Here is a 21,255-nt window from a genome sequence, read left to right on the forward strand (position 1 = left end):
ACCACTATTGAAATAACGACCACTATTGAAATAATTATTTCAATAGTGGTTGAGAGTGCATTTCAAAACCAAACACAGGTTGTAACCACTATTGATATAACGTTTACTATTGAAATAATTATTATACCCCCCGCTTGAAAAGTGGGAGGGTATATAGTGATCGGGGTGTCCGTCTGTCTGTCTGTACGTCCATCCGTCTGTTACGTTTTGTGGTACCAATCTCTTATCCGAACTCCTCTTATACCACTGAATGAAATTTAATGAGACTTTCACAGAATCTTTGTTACATAGTGCCATTGTGCACCTCCTATTTTATTTTTTGATCTGACACTTATTTCGGGTCTCCCAGGGCAAAACATGGAATTTGCCATTATTTACATATGGGAGGCAGGGGTATCATTTAGTGAGCTCAGTGCTCACAGTACCTCTAGTTTCAATAGTGGTTGAAAGTGCATTTCAAAACCAAACACAGGTTGCGAGCACTAATGAAATAACATTCACTATTGAATTTCAAAACCTAAACCAAGTTGCAACCACTGTTGAAATAATGTTCACTATTGAAATAAAGATTTCAAAAGTGATTGAAATAATGATTTCAATACCAACACCACATTGCAAGCCTTATTAATCCCTCTTTTGCAAAAAAAAAAAAAAAAAAAAAAAAAAAAAAAAAATATATATATATATATGAATGAATTGCTCATTACGTTTTCCAACATAGTAAATTAATTTACTGAGTTTTAAATATGATGTGCAAATTTATGTTTTCCTTTCTTTACTAGAAATTACCATTAAAACATGGACATCTTTGATTTAACTGACGTACTTAAATTAAAACAAAGTATACAAATGTTATATGGAAGCTTCCGCTAAATCTGGCCGACTCGGTGAAAATCAAAAGGCAATCAATCAATATATGCAAGTTTTAAGTTATTTTGTTATATAAGGTTCATCTTCGCCAATAATTTGGAAAAGATCATAAATACCGATAGTTGTAGAAATTAGAATATCTACATTAAAAAGAACAAAGAAGACTGATACCTATGTGTACAAACTTTCTGATGAAAATATGGTTACATGTATTTTTAATAAAAAGAATAAAGAATAGAACTAAATTCTACCTTATATTCATGGGCTTGCCTACACTACAAATATGAATAATCCAACGTCTACTCGTTAAGACATTAAAAAAACAAAACGTAAAGGGAAGTTAGTATAAACATTATAACAATAGTGGGTGTTATTTCAATAGTGGTCAGACGTATTAAACCGCTATTGAAATAATGTCAGTTATTGAAATAATTATTTCATTGGTGATCATTATTTCAATAGTGGTTGCATTAATACTACCGCTATTGAAATAATATCCACTATTGAAATAATTTGTTCAACAGTGATCGTTATTACAATAACTAGTTGCAACAATGCACCCACTATTGAAATGACGACCACTACTGAAATAATTATTTTTATAGTGGATATTCTTTCAATAGCGGTTTTATACGTATAACCACTATTGAAATAATAATCTCTAGTGTTATAACACTTATACTTAGTTTTCCCAAATATATGATATTAATGTAATGACGAGTAGAAACGTTGGATTTACAATCCATATTAGTAGTGAAGACAAGACCATGAATATAGGGGAGAATTTACTTTTATTCTATATCCTTTTGATTAAAAGTAACCATATTTTCATCAGAAAGTTTGTACACATATTAGATATCACATAGATGTCTTCTTTCTTCTTTTTAATGTAGATATTCTAATTTTTGCAACTATCTGTATTTATATTTTTTTACTTTCCCCAGATAATAACAAAGATGAACCTTATATAACAAAATTACTTAAAATTACTAGATCAGTTAACTCACAGATGTCCGTGCATTAATAATATTTCTAAACAGAAATTAAAACATAAAATCACATATCATATTTTAAACTCAATATATTAATTTATAATGGAAAACGTAATGAAGAATTTATCCTTATATTTTTTTCCAATAGTGGGGTTATTTCAATGAGGCTTGCAATGTGGTTTTGATATTGAAATCATTGTCAGCAACTCTTGAAATAATTATTTCAATCACTATTGAAATCATTATTTCAATCACTATTGAAATCATTATTTCAATCACTATTGAAATCATTATTTCAATCACTATTGAGATCATTATTTCAATCAATATTGAAATCATTTCAATCAATATTGAAATCTTTATTTCAATAGTGAACATTATTTAATATGGTTGTAACCTGGTTTAGGTTTTGAGATGCATTTAAAACCTCTATTGAAATCATTGTTTCAATAGCGAATGTTATTGCGTTAGTGTTTGCAACCTGTGATTGGTTTTGAAATGCACTTTCAACCACTATTGAAATAACAATTTTAATAGTGAACGTTATTTCAATAGTAGTTGCAACCTGTGTTGGGATTTAAAATGCACTCTCAACCACTATTGAAATAATTATTTCAATAATGAACGTTATTTCAATAGTGGTTGCAACAATGCATATTCCATGTTTTGTCCACTTTTAACTTACAATCACGTGAAGTCTAGGGGAGGTGGTGAAGTCGACGATAAAAAATTGCAAACTTTGTTTTATAGTAAATTTGACTACAGAATGTTCCGTCTACTTGATCAATACATAGGGCTCACGGCAGGTGTGACCGGTTAACATGGGATGCTTACTCCTATTAGGCACCTGATCCCACCTCCGGAGTTTCCATTGGATCCGTGTTTATGTCCTGTTCACATGTTTGAATTGGTTTAAGTTTTTTATGAGATTGATCACTGTTCATTACCTACACCCTTTCATGTGTGCTTTCAGTCGAAAACAGGATATTTAAAAGAGCTTATAGAGACAAAAGGGTTGTATTATCGGTAATATGTAACGCATATTACTCAGTGTTTATAAATAAGAAGGGAGTGTGTCGATCCCTGATTTACAAGGGGGAGGGGACGCGGGTATGTAAAGGCTACACCCAGGAATATCCTACTTACCTATACAATATGACGTCATATTAATGCCCTACTCACACGGAGGGTTTAATTCGCAGTAAATTAATGCGAAGTAAAATGATGCGAATTAAACTAATGCGAATTAAATTGCGTTCACACGACAGCTAATGCGAAGTGAACTAATGCGAATTATAATTTTATTTCTACAACAAGGCTATTCAGTGAGCCTATTATGACGCCATTTACAAATCACGTCATATTGTGCAGAGCAGATATACATTTAATAGCGATTCTCTGTAACCACTTAAACTTCTTTGCCACGCATGGTCACCGATTTTCATGAAACTTTACCCATTATTACAACTTGACACCAGAAACATATATCAAATAAAATTTCGTTGCTATGTGTCTTGGTTGCCATGGTAACAGCCAGAAAATTTGAAAAAATTGAGATTTTCAGCTACTTTAAATCTTTATTAAGCCTTAATAAAGACTAAGAAAAATAAACAAACCATTCTTCCAAAAACTTGACACCTTGTTGCCACTTATGCTATTAAGAAACTATTTAGAATTTATCTCTAAGTAAGTGGTAACCATGGGTACATTTGGAATACATTTTAGATGCTGAAAAAAGCTGAAAAACGCTCTATAGTCACAAATGATAGATGTTACATGATCAAACTCAATCAACAATGTAAGAAAAACAATGAAAAATATTTGACCTCGTGTAATTAAGTATTGGCAATATTATTCTAAAATTAACTTTCATGGTTGCCATGGTAACACAGTGTCACCATGCAAAATCTGTTGCTATGATTGGGTTAATGCTACTATCGTGAGGAAAAACAATAAAATTCATGACTGGCACATATGCATCCTTAGGGCCTTGCAACACCGACAACATAAGAAAAATTGAGATTAATTGTTACTTTGCAGTGTAACCATGGAAACAACGTACTAGTTGTTTAAAGTGATATTTTTTTGCTGCTTTAGGAATTTACTAACCTTTTAATCAAGAAAAATATTATTTGAATCACCTTGAATAGTAATTATCTCGTAGAACTAAAGTTGAATATCATATATTGATAAAGGTTGTTGAAAAATACAACACTGTTGCTATGGTTACCAAGAAGAGAAAATGTTCGATTTTGTTAATTTTTTGTCAATATTAGACCCTATGTGCCAGCTTTTTGCATCCAGTTAGAGATTGGGTGATAGTCAAAATTGAAAGTCAGGTTAGTTGTTCACATATATCAATCATTAAAGTTTTGGGAATCTACATGCAACGGTACGTATCCAAGGAAACAGAGTATTTTTCAGATTTTTATGCATGTTTTTTCACCTTATTTCCATAGCAACGCACAATTTAAAGAATTGAAATTGAATTTTTTGAAATGTGAAAATTAGGGTCACACCAAGGCCTTTAAAAATTGATCATCAGTTATGTAGAAATATGCTTTTTAAAAAGATAGAATAAGATTAAAACACTAAGAGAGTAAATTTAAAATCCCTTCGTGGTATTAAAACCATGGCAACCATTGCCAACCTATAAGAAATATCATATTTTGTCCTTGGTATATGTTACATGGATCTCTTCTCTATTATTTGCTTGCATTTCAACCTATAATTGTTTTTATTCTTAAGTTTATGACTTTGTAAAATTAAAAGAACAAAATTATTATTTTTGAATACTTTGTTTCCATAGTAACGTATGTTATAGATGATTTACCAAACATGTTTATCATGCATTTAAGACACCAGGCCTTCAACTTTCAGAAACAGTCATTGCCACTTGTTTGCTTTGCTGCAAACATTAACTGTGGGACTCTGAAGATGTTGAAAAATGCAATTTTTCAAACTTTAGGAAATGTTGCTATGGTAACCATGACACGTAGCAACCAATTTTTGCTTGATTTGAGTTTACGGTATCAAAGACTTTTATCATAGAGAGTTTGGAGAAATTCTGAGACTAGGCGTGCCACAGCTCCTATATAAAAGTTAAAGTCATTACAGAGAATTGCTCTTAACATGTCATAGTTTCTGTACACATTTTAGTGATTAACATCATTTTCCTTTGTTTTCCACTACAAAATAGCACAAGTACCCATATTTGACCACCGACATGTGGCCTATGACTTAATTCTGCCCTTATGCATGCATAAAAATGTAATTCGAATTAGCTTCGCTTAGCGTTCACACGGAGCTAATGCGAAGTAATTTAATGCTCAGTAAACTAATTCGAATTAAACTAATTCGCATTAAATTCTCCGTGTGAACGCGGATCAAATTTAATTCGCAGTAACTTACGTTTAATTCGAATTAAACTCTCCGTGTGAACAGGGCATAAGCTGTATGACGTGAACTTGACATCATGATTTCTTATTATCTATATTAAAAGTTCAATTTCAGGTCCAAGAAATGAATGGAATCATTCAAAAACATTATGTAAACTAAATTTTGTCGTTTTTGGATTGTATAAATAGCAAAGCTTTTATCATGGGGGTTAAATACCAAACCCATGACGTCATAACTAGTGATCAAATATTTGCCGAGTGAAAATTAAACGTGACGAGAATTCATGTAAACAAATATATGAAATGGGAATTTAAAAGCATATACCGTGAATGTTATATGTGATTCACATGGAATTAAAGATTAAGAACGTATCGAAAGCTTGTATTCTATAGTACTTGGAAAGTGTTGCTAGAATCATGTGGTTATCATTAATAGATGACAATTCCTTGATCCTATGTACAAAATGTAAAAATTTTGTAAGGTTTCTTGTGAAACTTTGGAATATTTTTTTCTGTGTCGGGAGAGTAGGATTCTAGCAGCGCTTTTCATGTCCAAGTGATGTATATACATAATTATTTTTACAAAAAGAAATGAATTATTTCCGGGACAGTTGAACCTTTCACTTTTTCATTAAGGCAATTTTTCTATTAATGGGCGTCACGTGATGACGTCATAGTGGTGTGCTTCTTTTAGCCAAAGACTCGATGACGTCTATACAAAGGATAACAATAGTAAATGTTTTATCAATGGCTTTGCCGTTTTATCAATGTTACATTTTACGAGAAAAAGTCTAAATTCACCGAAATATGATCTGGGTACTGCCTTATCATGCCTGCGGAATGGAAAAAAGGGTGGATTTCCCAACCCAAAGAGAGTTTGCTCATGAGTACTATAAAATTGTTGGATACATATTAACCAAAAAAAAAGGAAATTTAAAAGAATATCGGTGATTCATAGCTTTGAGGGTGGAGGAATCAAATCTCTACTTTGTTGTCACATTTTATAATGGGGAATAATTTTAAATTTAAAAAAAAAGAAGAAAATTACATACTGAAATAACAAATATTAATTTTAAGTCATTTAAAATAAATTTGGAAAAAAACAGTGATTTTTACAGTAGTTTAACCGACTAAAAAAGAAAAAAAAACTTATTTCAAGACATTTCATGATGCTGGCTATTGATATCCAATGCCGATCATTCCTTTAAAAGGAATACTTTTACCTTCTTCGCAGGTAGGCGGATCTTATTATTCATTGGAAAAGAACCACTCGAATACGCAAATGAATATCCTTTATAAGCTTTATCATGGAAGGTACATGTACATGTATGTCAGTATGAATGAAACATGTCCAAATAATGTCAGTGTCTTTTTCAGCTTGTGAAAACAAGGAATATGGAAAAGACTGCTCAGAGAGGTGTAGTGAAAACTGTTTGAATGATGAAACCTGTGATCGTTTCTATGGAAATTGTAGTCACTGTTCTGCCGGATGGAAAGGTCCCTTGTGTAATATGTGTAAGTACATGTATAGATAAAACATCTATTCTAACAGTAAACTTTAATACATAGGAATAGAAAGAGGTCTATATGGACTAGAACTAATTTAATTGTTAGAAAGTTTGCCAACATAATGTTTGTGATAAAATCCTATAGAATCCGGATAGGGCCTTGTAGTTCTCTATAGCACCATCGAGGTTTGGGCCAATAGTGAATTGATGCAATAATGCGATGACGAGGAAGCGATTGTACGATGACGATGAAGTGTTAAAGCAAAAGCGTGATAATGATGATGCGATGGCGCGACAATGCGATGTCGATGATGCGATAGCACGATGAAACGATGAGTCGATGGTACGATAGGGATGACATGATGGTGTGATTACAATAAAGCGATGATACGAAAATGGTGAAGCGATGTCGATGTTCAATATCGCTCCATCGTACTATCGCATCATCGTCATCGCATTGTTGGGCTATCGCATCATCGTCAGTGCTATCGGACCATTGCGTCATCGTCATCACGCCATCGCTTCATCTTCATCGAGCTATCGCATTTTCGCGCCATTGGCCCTTTAGTCGATGCTCGATGGTGCGATAGTGAACTACATGGCCCTATCGGATTTCCACAAAAAATCTCTTGATATGTACAAAATTTTTTTTCTGGTGGTGCGTTAAAACATAATGCCTGAGAGCCCTCAACCGTTAAGGAGATCTACAAACTTTTATTCTTAACTTCAAAACGAATTATAAATCTGAAATTATTAAGTAGTCTCTGATGAAATAGTTCAAGTGGAATTTAACTGTTCAGATATCATCGTGTGTCATCCTTTGTAAGGGTATGTTCTGTTACTCTGTACAGTACCGACCGGACACAACCTAACACCAGAGCGAACCCAAAGCGCACCCCGGGTTCGCTTCCTGGGTTCGCTCGGGGTCCGCTGCGGGTTCGCTTTCAGAAAATTTGGGACCACTCTGGGTGCGCTTCGGGTTCGCTCTGCGTTCGCTCGGGGTCAGCTCTGGGTCCGCTAGAGCGAACCCGGCGTTGGCTTTCTGGGTTCGCTTTACGCACTCATGCGTGAAGCGGACCCCGCTTTAATCTTGCCGCCAGTAAGCCCCGCCCCTTGTATATTCCAAATATAGTAGTGGAATCGATCATCACTGTTTTTATGGCGATCGAAACCTGTACATGTAAGTGACAATATGGAGAACGTTGATAATTTTTCAAGAATTCCACCGTACATTCGACGTAGAATTATCATTTTTATTTTTCTTAACTTACAAGCTAAGTATATCTCGAAAGAAAAAAAGAAAAGGTGTTAAATTTATTTTCGATGTATCGGATGGAGTGAAATTGATAAGAGTATCTTAATAAAAAAAAAACTTTCAAATTCATTTGTTTTTATTATTCATGCGTTTTTAAATAAGTTGGAACTTCCAATTGTAATTGCAATTGCTAAATCGTAATTTAAATGTTTGAAAGACAAACAACTGAATTACGATCTTATCTATAAAATAGCTGTGACATACTGTACACGTAAAATGCTAAGTTTTTATATTTAGCAGTTTATATTTAAGCTAGGTTGTCGTCCATTACATGTATATGTAGGTCGTGATAGTCACTAAAAATTCCCATACAGTGTAACTTGAGTTTCGTTTTACAGATCATTTATAATTTACTTCCATGCTATAAATCAATGTTTTATAAGGCGAGTTTAACTGAAGACTTAAAAAAAAAACAACAACAACAACAATCAAAAAAAAAAAACCAAACCAAACAAACAAAAACTAATAACTGGTCCACTGATAAGAATATATTATTTTTTTTTAAGTTGTTTTCAAATACATGTAAATGATCACTTGAATAGTTTGTGTTCCTTACTGGTTCATGACCCCCCCCCCCCCCCCCCCCGCCCAACTACATACATGTACATACTGGAGCGGCATGTTAACAAACAAAATTCTAAATGCTTAAAAATAAATAAATACAAGAAAGAAAACAAACAAAACAAGAATTCAATAACTGTAAATTCGCATGATTAAGTAGATGAAATTAAGATAATAACGCCCGAGGTTTGGTTTTATTAGGGTTTTTTTTTTTATTGTTTTATTTCGATGAGCCCCCCGCCCCTTGAATTTCGCATTTATAACGTGCCCAGACGAAGTACATGTAACTTAAGGGGCATCGAATGTAGGGGGGAGTATATACTCAGGTATACCGTGACCATGGAGACAGTATACATCCAGCTAGCAAGTGTCAATTTAAAAAAACCCACCGCAATTGCTCTTAATACCCGCAATATTTTCGAAACAGGTGGATGATTACCGATACGTGATGACCTTGGCTTCACTTTGAAACTACAATTATTAAAGTGTTGAAATTAAATAATTATGACAATTACAAAGTTCAAATACAGGTACCTATGTAATGAAAAAATATCTGTATTAAGGTATCTTTGCAAGTTCAATTTACTAATGTTGGAATTACGTGTACTTTTCATGCACAAGTACAAAACGTACCCGTCTAGTATATTTTTATGTTCATATAAAGTATTTCGAAAATTACATGTAGTACATGTAAGAGGTTCATGAACATATAAACCTGTATAATTATATATATCGACGCGAAGGAAAGTGATAAGCATTTTTGCGTTTGTTTTTTTTTTGTTTTTTTGTTTTTGTTTTTTTTTGTTTTTGTTTTTGTTTTTGTTTTTTTTTTTTTTTGACTGACTTGCAAGTAGTTACAAAAATTCAAAAACATACAATGTAAGGTCTACATGTAGCATAATTAAAATTGACAATATAATCTTTCCCTATATACATGCATTTAAATCAAGCTATTTATCAAATTTTGGTAAAAGATTAATTAAAAAAAATATCATAGTAGCTAAATGAGATTTTCTTTCTCCAATTTACGTATTGACATAATGCACACTTATCCTGTACAGTGTACATTTAAATTTTTTTTTGTGATCAATTATTAAGATCGATAATTTCGAAGTTGATCTGGATAAATTAAAACGTACATGTAAATAGAAATAATTAATAAAAAAATAATTAAATTAAAGCACGTACATGTTCTTATACTGTATCTTGAGATAACAAAATTCTATAATTTATCGAAGACCATTTTTTTTTTAAAGTAACATATGTTATAACCATTATTATCTTTTTTTTTCTATTATAAATTAAAGTACTTATTGTCTGATAAGTTTACGCAATGTATATTTATATATTAATGGATTATAAAAATATAAAGAAAATAAATATTTAACTATACATGTAATATGCTACCTGGATAATAAAAATATATAATGTATCAATAGATTTTAAAAATAAAAAATAATGAAAATAGGTGTGTAAGTATTGCATGTTGCCTGGAGAATTAGAGTATATAAATGTAAAATCATGTTTAAAAATCATATTAATAATATTTTTACACTGTATATTCACACGCTTTGCTTGTACAATGTTTAGATTATAAACTGGCATGTTGACTGGTCGATGCGCTGATGGTCAACACATTTTATCACTTATCCTGATTGACAGACCTGTTCAGCATGTTGATTGGTCGAAGCGCTGATGAGTTAATCGATAATCCTGATTGACAGCTCTGTTACGCAATACCGAACGCGCGTTCGCTTTCTGGGACCGCTACTGAATTTGGGGTTCGCTTTCAGCGTTCGCTCTGGGTCCGCTCTGGGTTCGCTGCGGGTTCGCTAGGGGTGCGCTCCGGGTTCGCTCGGGGTCAGCACTAGCGGACCCCAAGCGAACCCGAAGCGAACCCAGAGAGCGAACCCAGGGTGCGCTCTGGGTTCGCTTTCTGTTAGGTTGTCTGGTCGGTACTGTATATAGTATCGGCAACAACAATAGTCAAGTTAATATTGAATGAACAAATTGTTACCATTTAAAATTCTTAAATACTTAAAATACTAGTACCATAAAGTTCATATTGACTTGTTGACATTTTTTTTTGTTCTTGTTTTAATCAAACAGGAAATCAGCGAAACGATAAAAGAAAGTTTACGTAAATATAAATAATATTAATCTCATCATTAGCTTGTGACAGCGGGGAATATGGAAAAGACTGTCTGGAAATATGTAGTGGAAACTGTTTAAATGGTGAAACCTGTGACCGATTTTATGGAAACTGTAGCTTCTGTTCTGCTCGTTGGAAGGGTCCTATGTGTAATGCTTGTAAGTACTTTATAAACGAGATATTTTTTATTTAGTTTTTAGTTTGACGCATTTACGGATTAATAAGCAGAGGTTTATATAGAGTACAGTCATTTTTTTAAAAGAACTTTGTGATATAATCCTTTTTGCGATCCTTTCCAATAATTTTTAACTTTTTCTAGCGCAGCCCTTGAGAAGCGCCTTCCCAAAAAGACATCTTGAGACGAAATGTGACAAAAACTAGCTAGTGTTCAGTTATATTTATTATAATGTTTAACCTTTGACCCATGAGGGAGATACACAGACAATGATGCAGACCCTTTAAGTGCTAATATCACAGTCATACCTGCAAGTGCGCTTCATGCTCACTACAAGATTTGCTAAAAACCGCTTCACGGTTTAGACGAAGTTGTGTATCGTGATGGCACAAAATAGCTACACGTACATACTGGTTTGTATTCAGTTTTCAGTCGCGTTGTTCACAATTATCATGCACTTTGGTATAGATCTCGATTTTCCATTCAAGTTCCATTCGTATTTTAACAATTGAAGTAGAATAACAGAATAGACCTGTAATTTGTTATACGTGTTATACACCTCTCCTGAACTCTCCGATAAAAAAATCGTTTTTTTTTATTGCAGCACGGAGGACCGGGTTGCTCTATACATATAAGTTTAAGTTTTGATGTTTGGGATTGAGGTGGGAGAAGTTATTCAGAATTAAAAGTTAAATGTGCATTAAAAAGATTATACATCAGAATGTTCTTCCCTTTTATAAATTAAGAGATACACAATATATTTACTTCCATGAAGTACATCTTTCAAAATATATATGTTTTTCGTATGTAATATACAAAGTTGCTTATCATTTTACTATCGACAAAACGACAGCTCCCTTTTTTAGAACATTGAATTTTACTTATCGCATAAACACATTTGTTACACAGTTTGTGTTTTATATTCATTAAGTCAAATATATTTTTGATGATAGGTGATACATGTGTCTGATTCTAATTGACCTTTTCTTGTTCTTGTTTTAATCAACTAGGAAATTGACGATATAATTGAAAAAAATATCGGTTTAAGTAACTATAAATAATATCTATTTTAAAATTTAGCTTGTGACAGCGGGGAATATGGAATAGACTGTAAGGGAATATGTAGTGGAAACTGTTTGAATGGTGAAACCTGTGACCGATTTTATTGAAACTGTAGCTTCTGTTCTGCCGGTTGGAAGGGTCCTATGTGTAATATTTGTAAGTACTTTATAAACAAAGTAATTTTCTTTTGGATTAACGCATTAAAAGGAAAAATAAGGAGATTTTTTTCATAATATAATCATTTTTGTAAGGTACCTTCGCTGACATTACCTCTTTTTGCAATTCTTTGCAATTTAGAGCAGGCCTTGAGACTGCAGGCCAGCCCAAAAAGACATCTTGTAGAAGATACCTTTCAAATTGAGATGAAATGTAACAGAAACTAGCTAGTGTCTGGTCAGATTTATTGTTAGTCCTTTGAGCAATGAAGGAGAAATGCAAACAGTAAAGCAGACCCTAAAACGTGCTGATATCATAGACACACGATGAACTCACGCTACAAGGTTTGCTTTAAACGCTTCACGGTTTACAGGAAACTGTTTTTTGTCAAATCCCTATCCTCTCATTTATTTTGGCTCTGTTTGATTTTCATAATCACGCAAACATATTAGAATTGAAATTGAGCATTTATTAATTAAATGACGTAATACGAAAACAAAAAAACTAGTTAAAAACATATATTGTCACATCCGAGTCGAAAACAAATCTGATTGTAAAAATCATTATGCCAACATGAACACAGAGTATAACATATTCCACGTTACATCTTGAAAATCAAAGGTACAACTCTTCAGGCTAACGCCTCAGTTTCATAGCTAATGCTACAACAGTTCAGGCACTGCAAACATTACATGTATTTGTACTTTACAGCTAACATTTTGACCCATTTTGATGAAGATCAACCACTTACATAGTTTTGCTGTAATAACCTGGGCTACCGCCTTGGTTATCCTTTAATTTCTCAAACTGAAAAAGAATAAATATATGTTTATACATATTTACAATCTTTTCCATCACAATATATTTTCAACTTTGTAAATAAGTGAACCATCTAATCATACAAAGTGCTTAACCTGCGAAATATTTACATACATAAGTCCTGCACGTGTAATCCTATAATGACAGTAGCATCAAGAACAATTGCCCAGACTTTAGAATATTATTACCTCTTGGTTTTGTCGCCCGCGTGACTCAGTGGTTAGAGCGTCTGTTCTAGAGTCGTGGAGTAAGGAGTTGATCTTTGCGTCGCAGGTTCGAATCCCACCGTGGGACGTGGAAACCGGTCCTTCGGAAGAGACCATATAAACCGAGGTTCCGTGTCGCAGTAGGTTCTGGCACGAAAAAGATCCATCACTGCTCAATGACCGTAAGTGCCGAGTATAGGACACAATTTGCAGCTCTCCACCGGCAATTGATGGCGTCTCCATATGAGTGAAAAATTCTCGAGAGGGATGTTAAACAACATACAAACAAAACCTCGAGGTCTAAAGTAATTATCTTATTGACTAGTCTGTATCCATTGACAAATTTACATGCATATTAATCACACGAGTCTAAATCATTTCCACATATTTGCATAATCACAACACATGCAACATCAGGGTTGGATGCATGAATCGCATCTTCGAGTTTTTTCATATGTTGAGAATTTGTAATCCGAGCCCCCGATATATAAAATCAACAAGCGAACTATATAAGCCAAAGTTCTTAAATTCTGCTTTCGATGACACAAATTTCTGTAAATGTAAAACATGTGAACTCCCAATAATCAGCACACATACCATTCTCGACAGTTTTGTTAACATCTGCATTCCATTGTAAAAACCGGCCAATCAGCATGCACGGCTAAATTTACCACAGTTCCAAGCCAAGTGGAATATTATTTATAGCTTCTCAAATTGAGAAAAGAAAATTGAGTTCAAACAACTGAAAAATAGGTATTCCTACTGAGTACACTTTTACCTCGGTAACATAGTCAAAAAGCAAGGAACGTATTCTTACATATTGCGTAACACCCCACGCTGAATGCGCGCTTTCTATCACAGTTAAGAAAATACAAATGTTCTTGTCTCTACAGATCTCCTAATTGTCCATGCACCAACTTTGATTGCAAACTCTTCAAAACTTTCGATTCAACACGCTGGTAGCTAAAAAACACACATCAACTGAACAACTGTGAAAAAACTTCCAGCTACAATAACAGCGTGACTCTCTCGTTTGTTTAAGTTTGCGATGCCCCCTAGCGGTGAGCAAGATTGGATAACTCTTTCTAATTATTTCTTAAGTAGGAGATAACTCTCCCTTTACATTGATTGTCAAAAACAGATTTAGGCTCATAAATGCTATTTTTACGATGGCTCTAAAACCTACTCATACGGGTTTATTTACAGTTCTCGCACGCGTGTACGCAACTGTCACACACTTTTTTTCAATTCAGATTTCATCGGAAATTATTTAAATGGCTGAAGTAGAAGGGTAAAATATCAATTTGCTAGGTATATATTTTACAATACATTCTGCACTTCACTTGTACTATCCGATATTAATAAATTGTATATTCAGTAACGGATAATTTTTTTTTTATCCGTTTAATTTAGGATAAAAGGTTTAATCATCTATTTGTTTTATTTCGTATCTTGTCCACACTGATAAAAATTACAATGTTAAATATTTTATCATTGGATTTAATACAGCTGCATTAATGTGATCAAAACCGTTTTACATGTACAGACCCTGAAACGTGCTACTACCCCAAAAAAGCGCGTGACTTTCGTGCGCTTTTCGTTTCGTGCAAACCGTGTAGCGTTTCGTGTAAACCGTGTAGCGTTTCGTGTAAACCGTGCAGCGTTTCGTGCAAGCTCCAAAGCGTTTCGTGCAAACCGTGTAGCGAGCCTGCGAGAAGCATGTGAGAAACATGCGACTTTCGTGTAAGAATCGTGTGAGAAACGTGTAGGATTCATTCGGAAGTCACTTTATTTTAAATATGGCAATTGATGGAACAACATGTCATTCTGTGTTGTTTGTTACCAATATTATTCGGATTTATCAAACCGGTTGTATTTTAAAAGAGAAAAAAAAATACGGAAACAACAAAATAATATTACTCGGTAATGTATTACATATGTGTTTGATTTTCTTTCTTTTTTATTTAAATAAAGATGGAAAGAAAATGTGTTCAAAGTAATTAATTATATGCAAATCAATTGTAAGGTATTTGATTCAATAATTTTTATAGGGAGCAATACTGAACACTTTTTTAAAGAAAATTCATCAGGAATTCTTTTCAATCATTAATTTGAATCTCTTCACCATTTTACAATTATTGTATATAGAGAGTACAAGAACATATGGGTGATTAATACAAAATAATAGATAGATAAGACAGGCGTGAAAAATAAAATGCAAAATTTAGTGCGTTGCTATAAATGTGAAGTATGGGAATTCTAGGCCGGGGAGCACAATTATTTTTTTTTCTTTAAAAACGAATATAATTTTCTTACAAATAATTTTGAAACGATGAGTCATTTATAGTCTTTTTATGCATGAAATTGGTTGATTTATAATTGTCATGTAAATGAATTTTAATTCACACACATCGGCAAATACAGGTTTAAATATTTCCCGGGGGGGGGGGGTCTCAAGTGAAAACACACAAACTTTTAAGTTTTCGTTGTTAACAAGTTTTTATAGATAATTTTCTTTTTTAATGAAAATTATTGCTTTTTTCGGGATGCGCCCCGATGCACCCCTTACCCTTAAAAATATTTTGGAATCTTCTTTACACTTCCAACACTCTTCTTACGACTGTGATCAAGGTCATTTACAACAGCGATCACGGGCTCCGCGTGCCGGGAACTGAAAACGTGTTCTGCTAAATGTATTAGCTCTTGTCAATCATGGCTAAGATGACAACCAACAATAACGATTAATTTTCAATTCGTGAAATTAAATTGTTTTATTAGTACATGTATTTAATGGGTACAAATAAATACCCGTGGATTTTATTTCTTAAATTTATCCGATTATCTGTAAACAGTGAAATAATTTGTCAGTCTATTCGTGAATAAAAAAAATATATAGAAATAAATCCTAAATAATTATATAGTAGTTGTTTTATTAATCACGCAGTTGTTGAACATGATTTTTAGCTTTCATTGGTCATGTATACATGTATATTGAATGTATTGAATGAATATATGGAATTAAGAGCCGCGACTATTGATTACATTTTTTTTTTGTCTAGACGGGGTTTGAGATCAAGGATTTTACAAGGTGGTGGGTATATTGTTTTTATTTGATAAACAAAATGCCTCAAAAGAGAACTAAAGAATTACAATACCTTATCCCCCCCCCCCCGACTTGTATACCATATTAAATTTAAACGATAAATCAAAGTTTAATTCTGTAATGAAACGATATATCTACCATATTCTGAATAAAGTGCATTTATTGAATTACATGTATCTGGTCACTCTGGAGATATGAATATCCTTTTTTTCCCCCAAAGAACGGGCATTTGTTTCTATTATATTTTTTCCAAATGGTATACTTACTGAAACAAGTGCCCGTTATATTAAGCCATGTACGGAAGTAAGATCTCGGTAATCTACCCCCCCCCCCCCTTTCCTGCATAATGTTCCTGTGTGATGCAGTGTACATATTACCTTAAAGTTTGCAAATTATAGACACATCCTAATTTAACCAAATGAAATTATTTATTTACTAAATCAAAAAAAAAAAAAAAAAAAAAAAAAAAATGAATAAATCAATTAATAATTAAAAAAAAAGAAAGGAAAAGAAAATCAATCCGTTTACAGAAATCATACGCAATTTAATCATTTTTTTCACACCAATAACTGAGTTTATTTGTCAGTATTAAATGACTTTTTAATATCAAAATATAATTGTAAAATCATTTATACAATTAATGCTGTAAAAGATTATGAATTACAAATATAATTCTTTTTTTTTCAGTGCGTAATTTAGAGTCTAGTGAAAAAGATTTGTACATAGACGATGATAGGCATTTCATCGGGCAGGTCACATACTCAATGACAACTATTAATTAATTACATCTGAACACTGAGTATTTTATCTGTGAATATAGTACTGTTGTAGTGAGTTTTACTCATAACTCAATCTGAATGATTGCAATTCTTAGCTAATTTTTGATTAATCCGTGATAATTTAGATAAAGTCCGAGAGATTCCGAATAGAAAATCCAGATCGAGGCCAAAGCGTGCGAGAATCGTGTACAAAGCGTGTGAGAAACGTGTACAAAGCGTTTCGTGCAGGCTTTCGTGTAAACCGTGCAGCCTTTCGTGCGAAGCGTTTCGTGCAAACCGTGTAGCGTTTCGTGTAAACCGTGCAGCGTTTCGTGCAAACCGTGTAGCGAGCGTGTACCGTTCGTGCAGCGTGCGTGTGGGGTAGTAGCACGTTTCAGGGTCTGTACCACTGAAATATATCACTGAAATTTAGCTCCTAAACACAGTCGGAATGCAGTACCGGTTGCTCAATCTCAGAAGCGAGCAATCTTGTAAGTAGCCAACCAACTCTTCAAAATGTCATCGCCCACATAGCGAGTAAGAATTTAATTGAAATATTTCTGGTATCTGACTTGTTTGCTTTTACTTTTAAGTCTTCCATTTTCACTGTTTCACAGGTCTATAAAACGTTTTCTAGACCCCAAATCGAGTTAACATTATGACAATGTGAAGGAAAACCAATGGTGTCTAACATGTCTAAGTCAATAGGAAAATGAAAGACTCGACTGCAAAGTAAATTAATGATACGAAAAGATAGAGTTTTTTAGATAAGGGGACAGAAAATTACGAGCCAGAAATGATCCATGTAGGCTATACAAACTTGTAAAGTTGTATGGGAGATATATCTGCAACTCTGAAACGTAATCAAGTTTACGAATTAAACTGAAAATATTACTAAATTGCACTCAAATTACATGTATGTAAATTTGATTTACCTGTCTTTGTAGTAACAGTGCAATATATTTTTACAAGTTAAGATTAGGTTTAGCGTATACTAGCGTATGCAAAGTAAACTGAATATGAGAAAGCTGATGCTACTGATGTGCTGGGACCTTTAAGGTGATTCGCAATTTACAATGTACATGTACTATAGTAACTGTATGAGATAAGCTGTAGATGACTAGATATAGAAATACTGTATGTATGTTATTGTCTCTGGCATGGGACCAGATTAAAATAAATACTAGAACGCATTTCATTGGAATAGTAAATGATATTTTTCATTATATTGATTGATTGATGTTTATCGTCCGTTGCAAGATTATATCATTCATATGAGACGGCACCATATACAAGTGAAATATTTCAAATTAACCCTTTTAATCAACACTTGGGGCCACTGAGCACTTTTATCGTGCAAACGCGGTAGGCCTGCCGCGAAACAGGCCCTGCGTTTTTAAGAGTCATTCTCTGTAAGCATCAAAGAATTTAGAAACAAGTTGGAAATGGTACATTACATATTTGGCTGATATTTTGCATGTAATGTAGAAACACCATGTATAGATCATATTTGGGGTCAACAGACAAATTTGATTACCGGTTGCCATGGTTACCGAAACCGCCATTTTTAGCTCATAAATGAGCAATATTCTACTAAAATTATACCAACTTCATCTTAATTTTTTTACTTTCTACACATTTCATACAGGATTAACAGATACCTATTCTTATGTATTATTTATAGAAGTAACTACCTCAATTAGTGTATCAATTCAGTAGTTGGTCATGAATGAATGATCTTTCAATGAAAAGTGTCAATTTTTACAAATTTAACAAATTTTAAAAAATGCAAATTTTGGGCAATTTCTACAAATAATAGCAAAAAAATGCAGGCACTCCATAGCAAATGACCACCATCATGTAAAAGTTCACTCCATACTCAACAAAATATAAAATTTCTAGAGTGGTAATATTTCTTAAAATAAAATAAAATGAAAACAATGGTTGCTATGGAGAATTTGGATTAATTTGTAGATTCCACATTTGACTGATTTTTTGAACATATCTACTTTAATTAAATCATTAATGAAAGAAATATCTCACTAATTTACCTTTTCAATTCATTTAACATTTAAACAAAATAGAAATATAAAATAAAAAAAAACCACGTTGCTATGGCAACCAAATAGTTCAGGAACTATTCAAATAATCATTAATATTAACAATATAAAATAACCATTGCCACATTGCATTATATTTCTTCTTCTGAATCAATAAATGAATCAAATTAATCAACTTTATCATTTCACTTTAAGAAATTCATAATTTAAAAAAAAAAAACCAGTTGCTATGGCAACCAAATAGTTCAGGAACAATCCCTATTATTATTGATATTATCAATGTACACATCATTGAATGTTACGTTTCCTCTTCAATAAAACAAACCATGCTAATGAACCTTTTCATTTCACTTGCATTTAAATAGAAATTCATTTAAAAAAAACAGTTGCTTTGGCAACCACATTTAATTTATCATAGTTCAGGAACAGTCCCTATTATATTGATATTATCAAAATACAAAACTAGAGACTCAGTGCTTGATCAACTTCTAATCATGCACTTACCCTCACATACACAGACAAACACTTAAATTAATAAAATACAAATACATGTATATCAAAACTACTGCAACAGGAGTGGTTTTGCACTATGCAACTTGAAGACTGATCTTCAACCATGCTAATGTTCGACTCTGAAATCATTACTCATGATTTGACCTAACCTGATCTATTTTTCTACTGGCCAGAGACTACCCTCCCTGTAGGTTTAGTCAGACTTCAATAAAACTAAAAAATCAAAAATCATTTTATTTATAAGAAGCAAAATGTTGAGCCAAAGAGCTAATTTTCTTCTTTTTTTATTATAATAATAAACTAGTAGTCTTGTTAGAGACATATTGAACATGTATTTTGATTTTAGGCAACAACAAAAAAATGATAGTCTTGTTTCCTGCTACCAGCTTGAAAAAAATAGGGTAGGTAGATAGGAAAATTATTTTATTTTTTCCAATGGTTTTTTTTAGGGGGGAGGGGGGATATGAACTAATATAAGATCAAATTAAACACAGGTCAATATTGTATTTCAAAATTAAATTTCATGTCTTTTGATGCACAACTCAAGTGGTATTTTATGAAAGTCCATTTTGAAAGATATAATTTTATGAAATGCTTGTTTTGTGTTAACATGGAAACCGATTACTTTGATAGAACGATGAAATTCCGGAAATTCCCCATTTTTTTCTTCCAAAACTAAAACTTTAGGGTCGGGCGCAAAAAAAGGGTCAGACAGGTAGCAGAAAACAAGAGTAATTATTATTTTTTTGGCCTTAGTTAAAATTATTAAATTTATGTTAAAGAAAACTACATATTCTTGCTAGCATGCCAAGAAACAAGAAACTGAACAATATGAAATGCTGACTTTAATGACAAATTACTCTCATGAACTAGAGGGTACTCTGTCTACCCAAACATTTTTTAACTTAATTGTCATACTCAATAAGATCAACAACAAAAAACCTGTATTAACATACTTGATAAATCTAACAAACTTATAAATTCATATTTTGCTGTAGTTGACAAATCATGAAATTTCACTGAGTAAAGATTTTGTTTAGTTGAACACTTAATACCAACATGTATTTACTAAATAATACTACTAAAACATCCTTCACTTCTAATTTAAGGCATTAGTAGCATCCCTATTATGCTTATTGTCAAAAATGGTTGCATAATTTCATGAAAAAACTTATTTTGTGAATCTTCAATATAAAAAACATCTCTCTATTCATCTGTGCTGATTCAGCATTTTAAGATGATTTCACTTGTGCAATATCACATAATGTCATTGCAAATTTTTTCTCGGTTTTGATTATTTCTCTATAAAATCACCATATTAAGCATAAATTTCTCAGTTCCAAATAGTATTCCAGCAATTTTGTGCACTGTTTCCTAAAATTAAAAAAAAAAACCATATAGATCAATTAGCATTTACATACATAAACACTTTTAAAAAAAAAAGAAGAAGAAGAAGAAAAAAAAAACAAGGGCTATTAAATGCAAATATGATTAAATGAGATATGATTAAGTCCCCCAGCCCCACGGCCTCAACATCATATAAAAATAATATGCAGTGAGATCCCTTCTGTTCTCCCAAAACAAAGTCATGGGCAACAGTCGCAGCA

General features: G+C 32.8%; 1 protein-coding gene and 1 long non-coding RNA gene across 2 annotated transcripts in view; both read left to right on the forward strand.

Moving 5' to 3' along the window:
- Positions 1 to 6,643: 6,643 nt before the first annotated feature.
- Positions 6,644 to 12,104, forward strand: LOC133189407 (uncharacterized). Its single transcript, XR_009721469.1, has 3 exons — positions 6,644 to 6,775; positions 10,817 to 10,954; positions 12,052 to 12,104. It is a non-coding gene; the product is annotated as an uncharacterized LOC133189407 (long non-coding RNA).
- Positions 12,099 to 21,255, forward strand: part of LOC133189461 (protein draper-like) — a 35,414-nt gene continuing 26,257 nt past the window's right edge. Inside the window, exon 1 of the mRNA XM_061324831.1 lies at positions 12,099 to 12,189. Coding sequence (XP_061180815.1) covers positions 12,177 to 12,189 — 13 coding nt within the window. The 5' untranslated portion in view covers positions 12,099 to 12,176. The remainder of the gene's footprint in view (positions 12,190 to 21,255) is intronic.

This window comes from Saccostrea echinata, unplaced genomic scaffold (genome assembly GCF_033153115.1).
Source record: "Saccostrea echinata isolate AGI-Se365-2 ecotype Australia unplaced genomic scaffold, CSIRO_AGI_Sech_v1 ptg000018l, whole genome shotgun sequence".
NCBI classification, from domain to species: domain Eukaryota; kingdom Metazoa; phylum Mollusca; class Bivalvia; order Ostreida; family Ostreidae; genus Saccostrea; species Saccostrea echinata.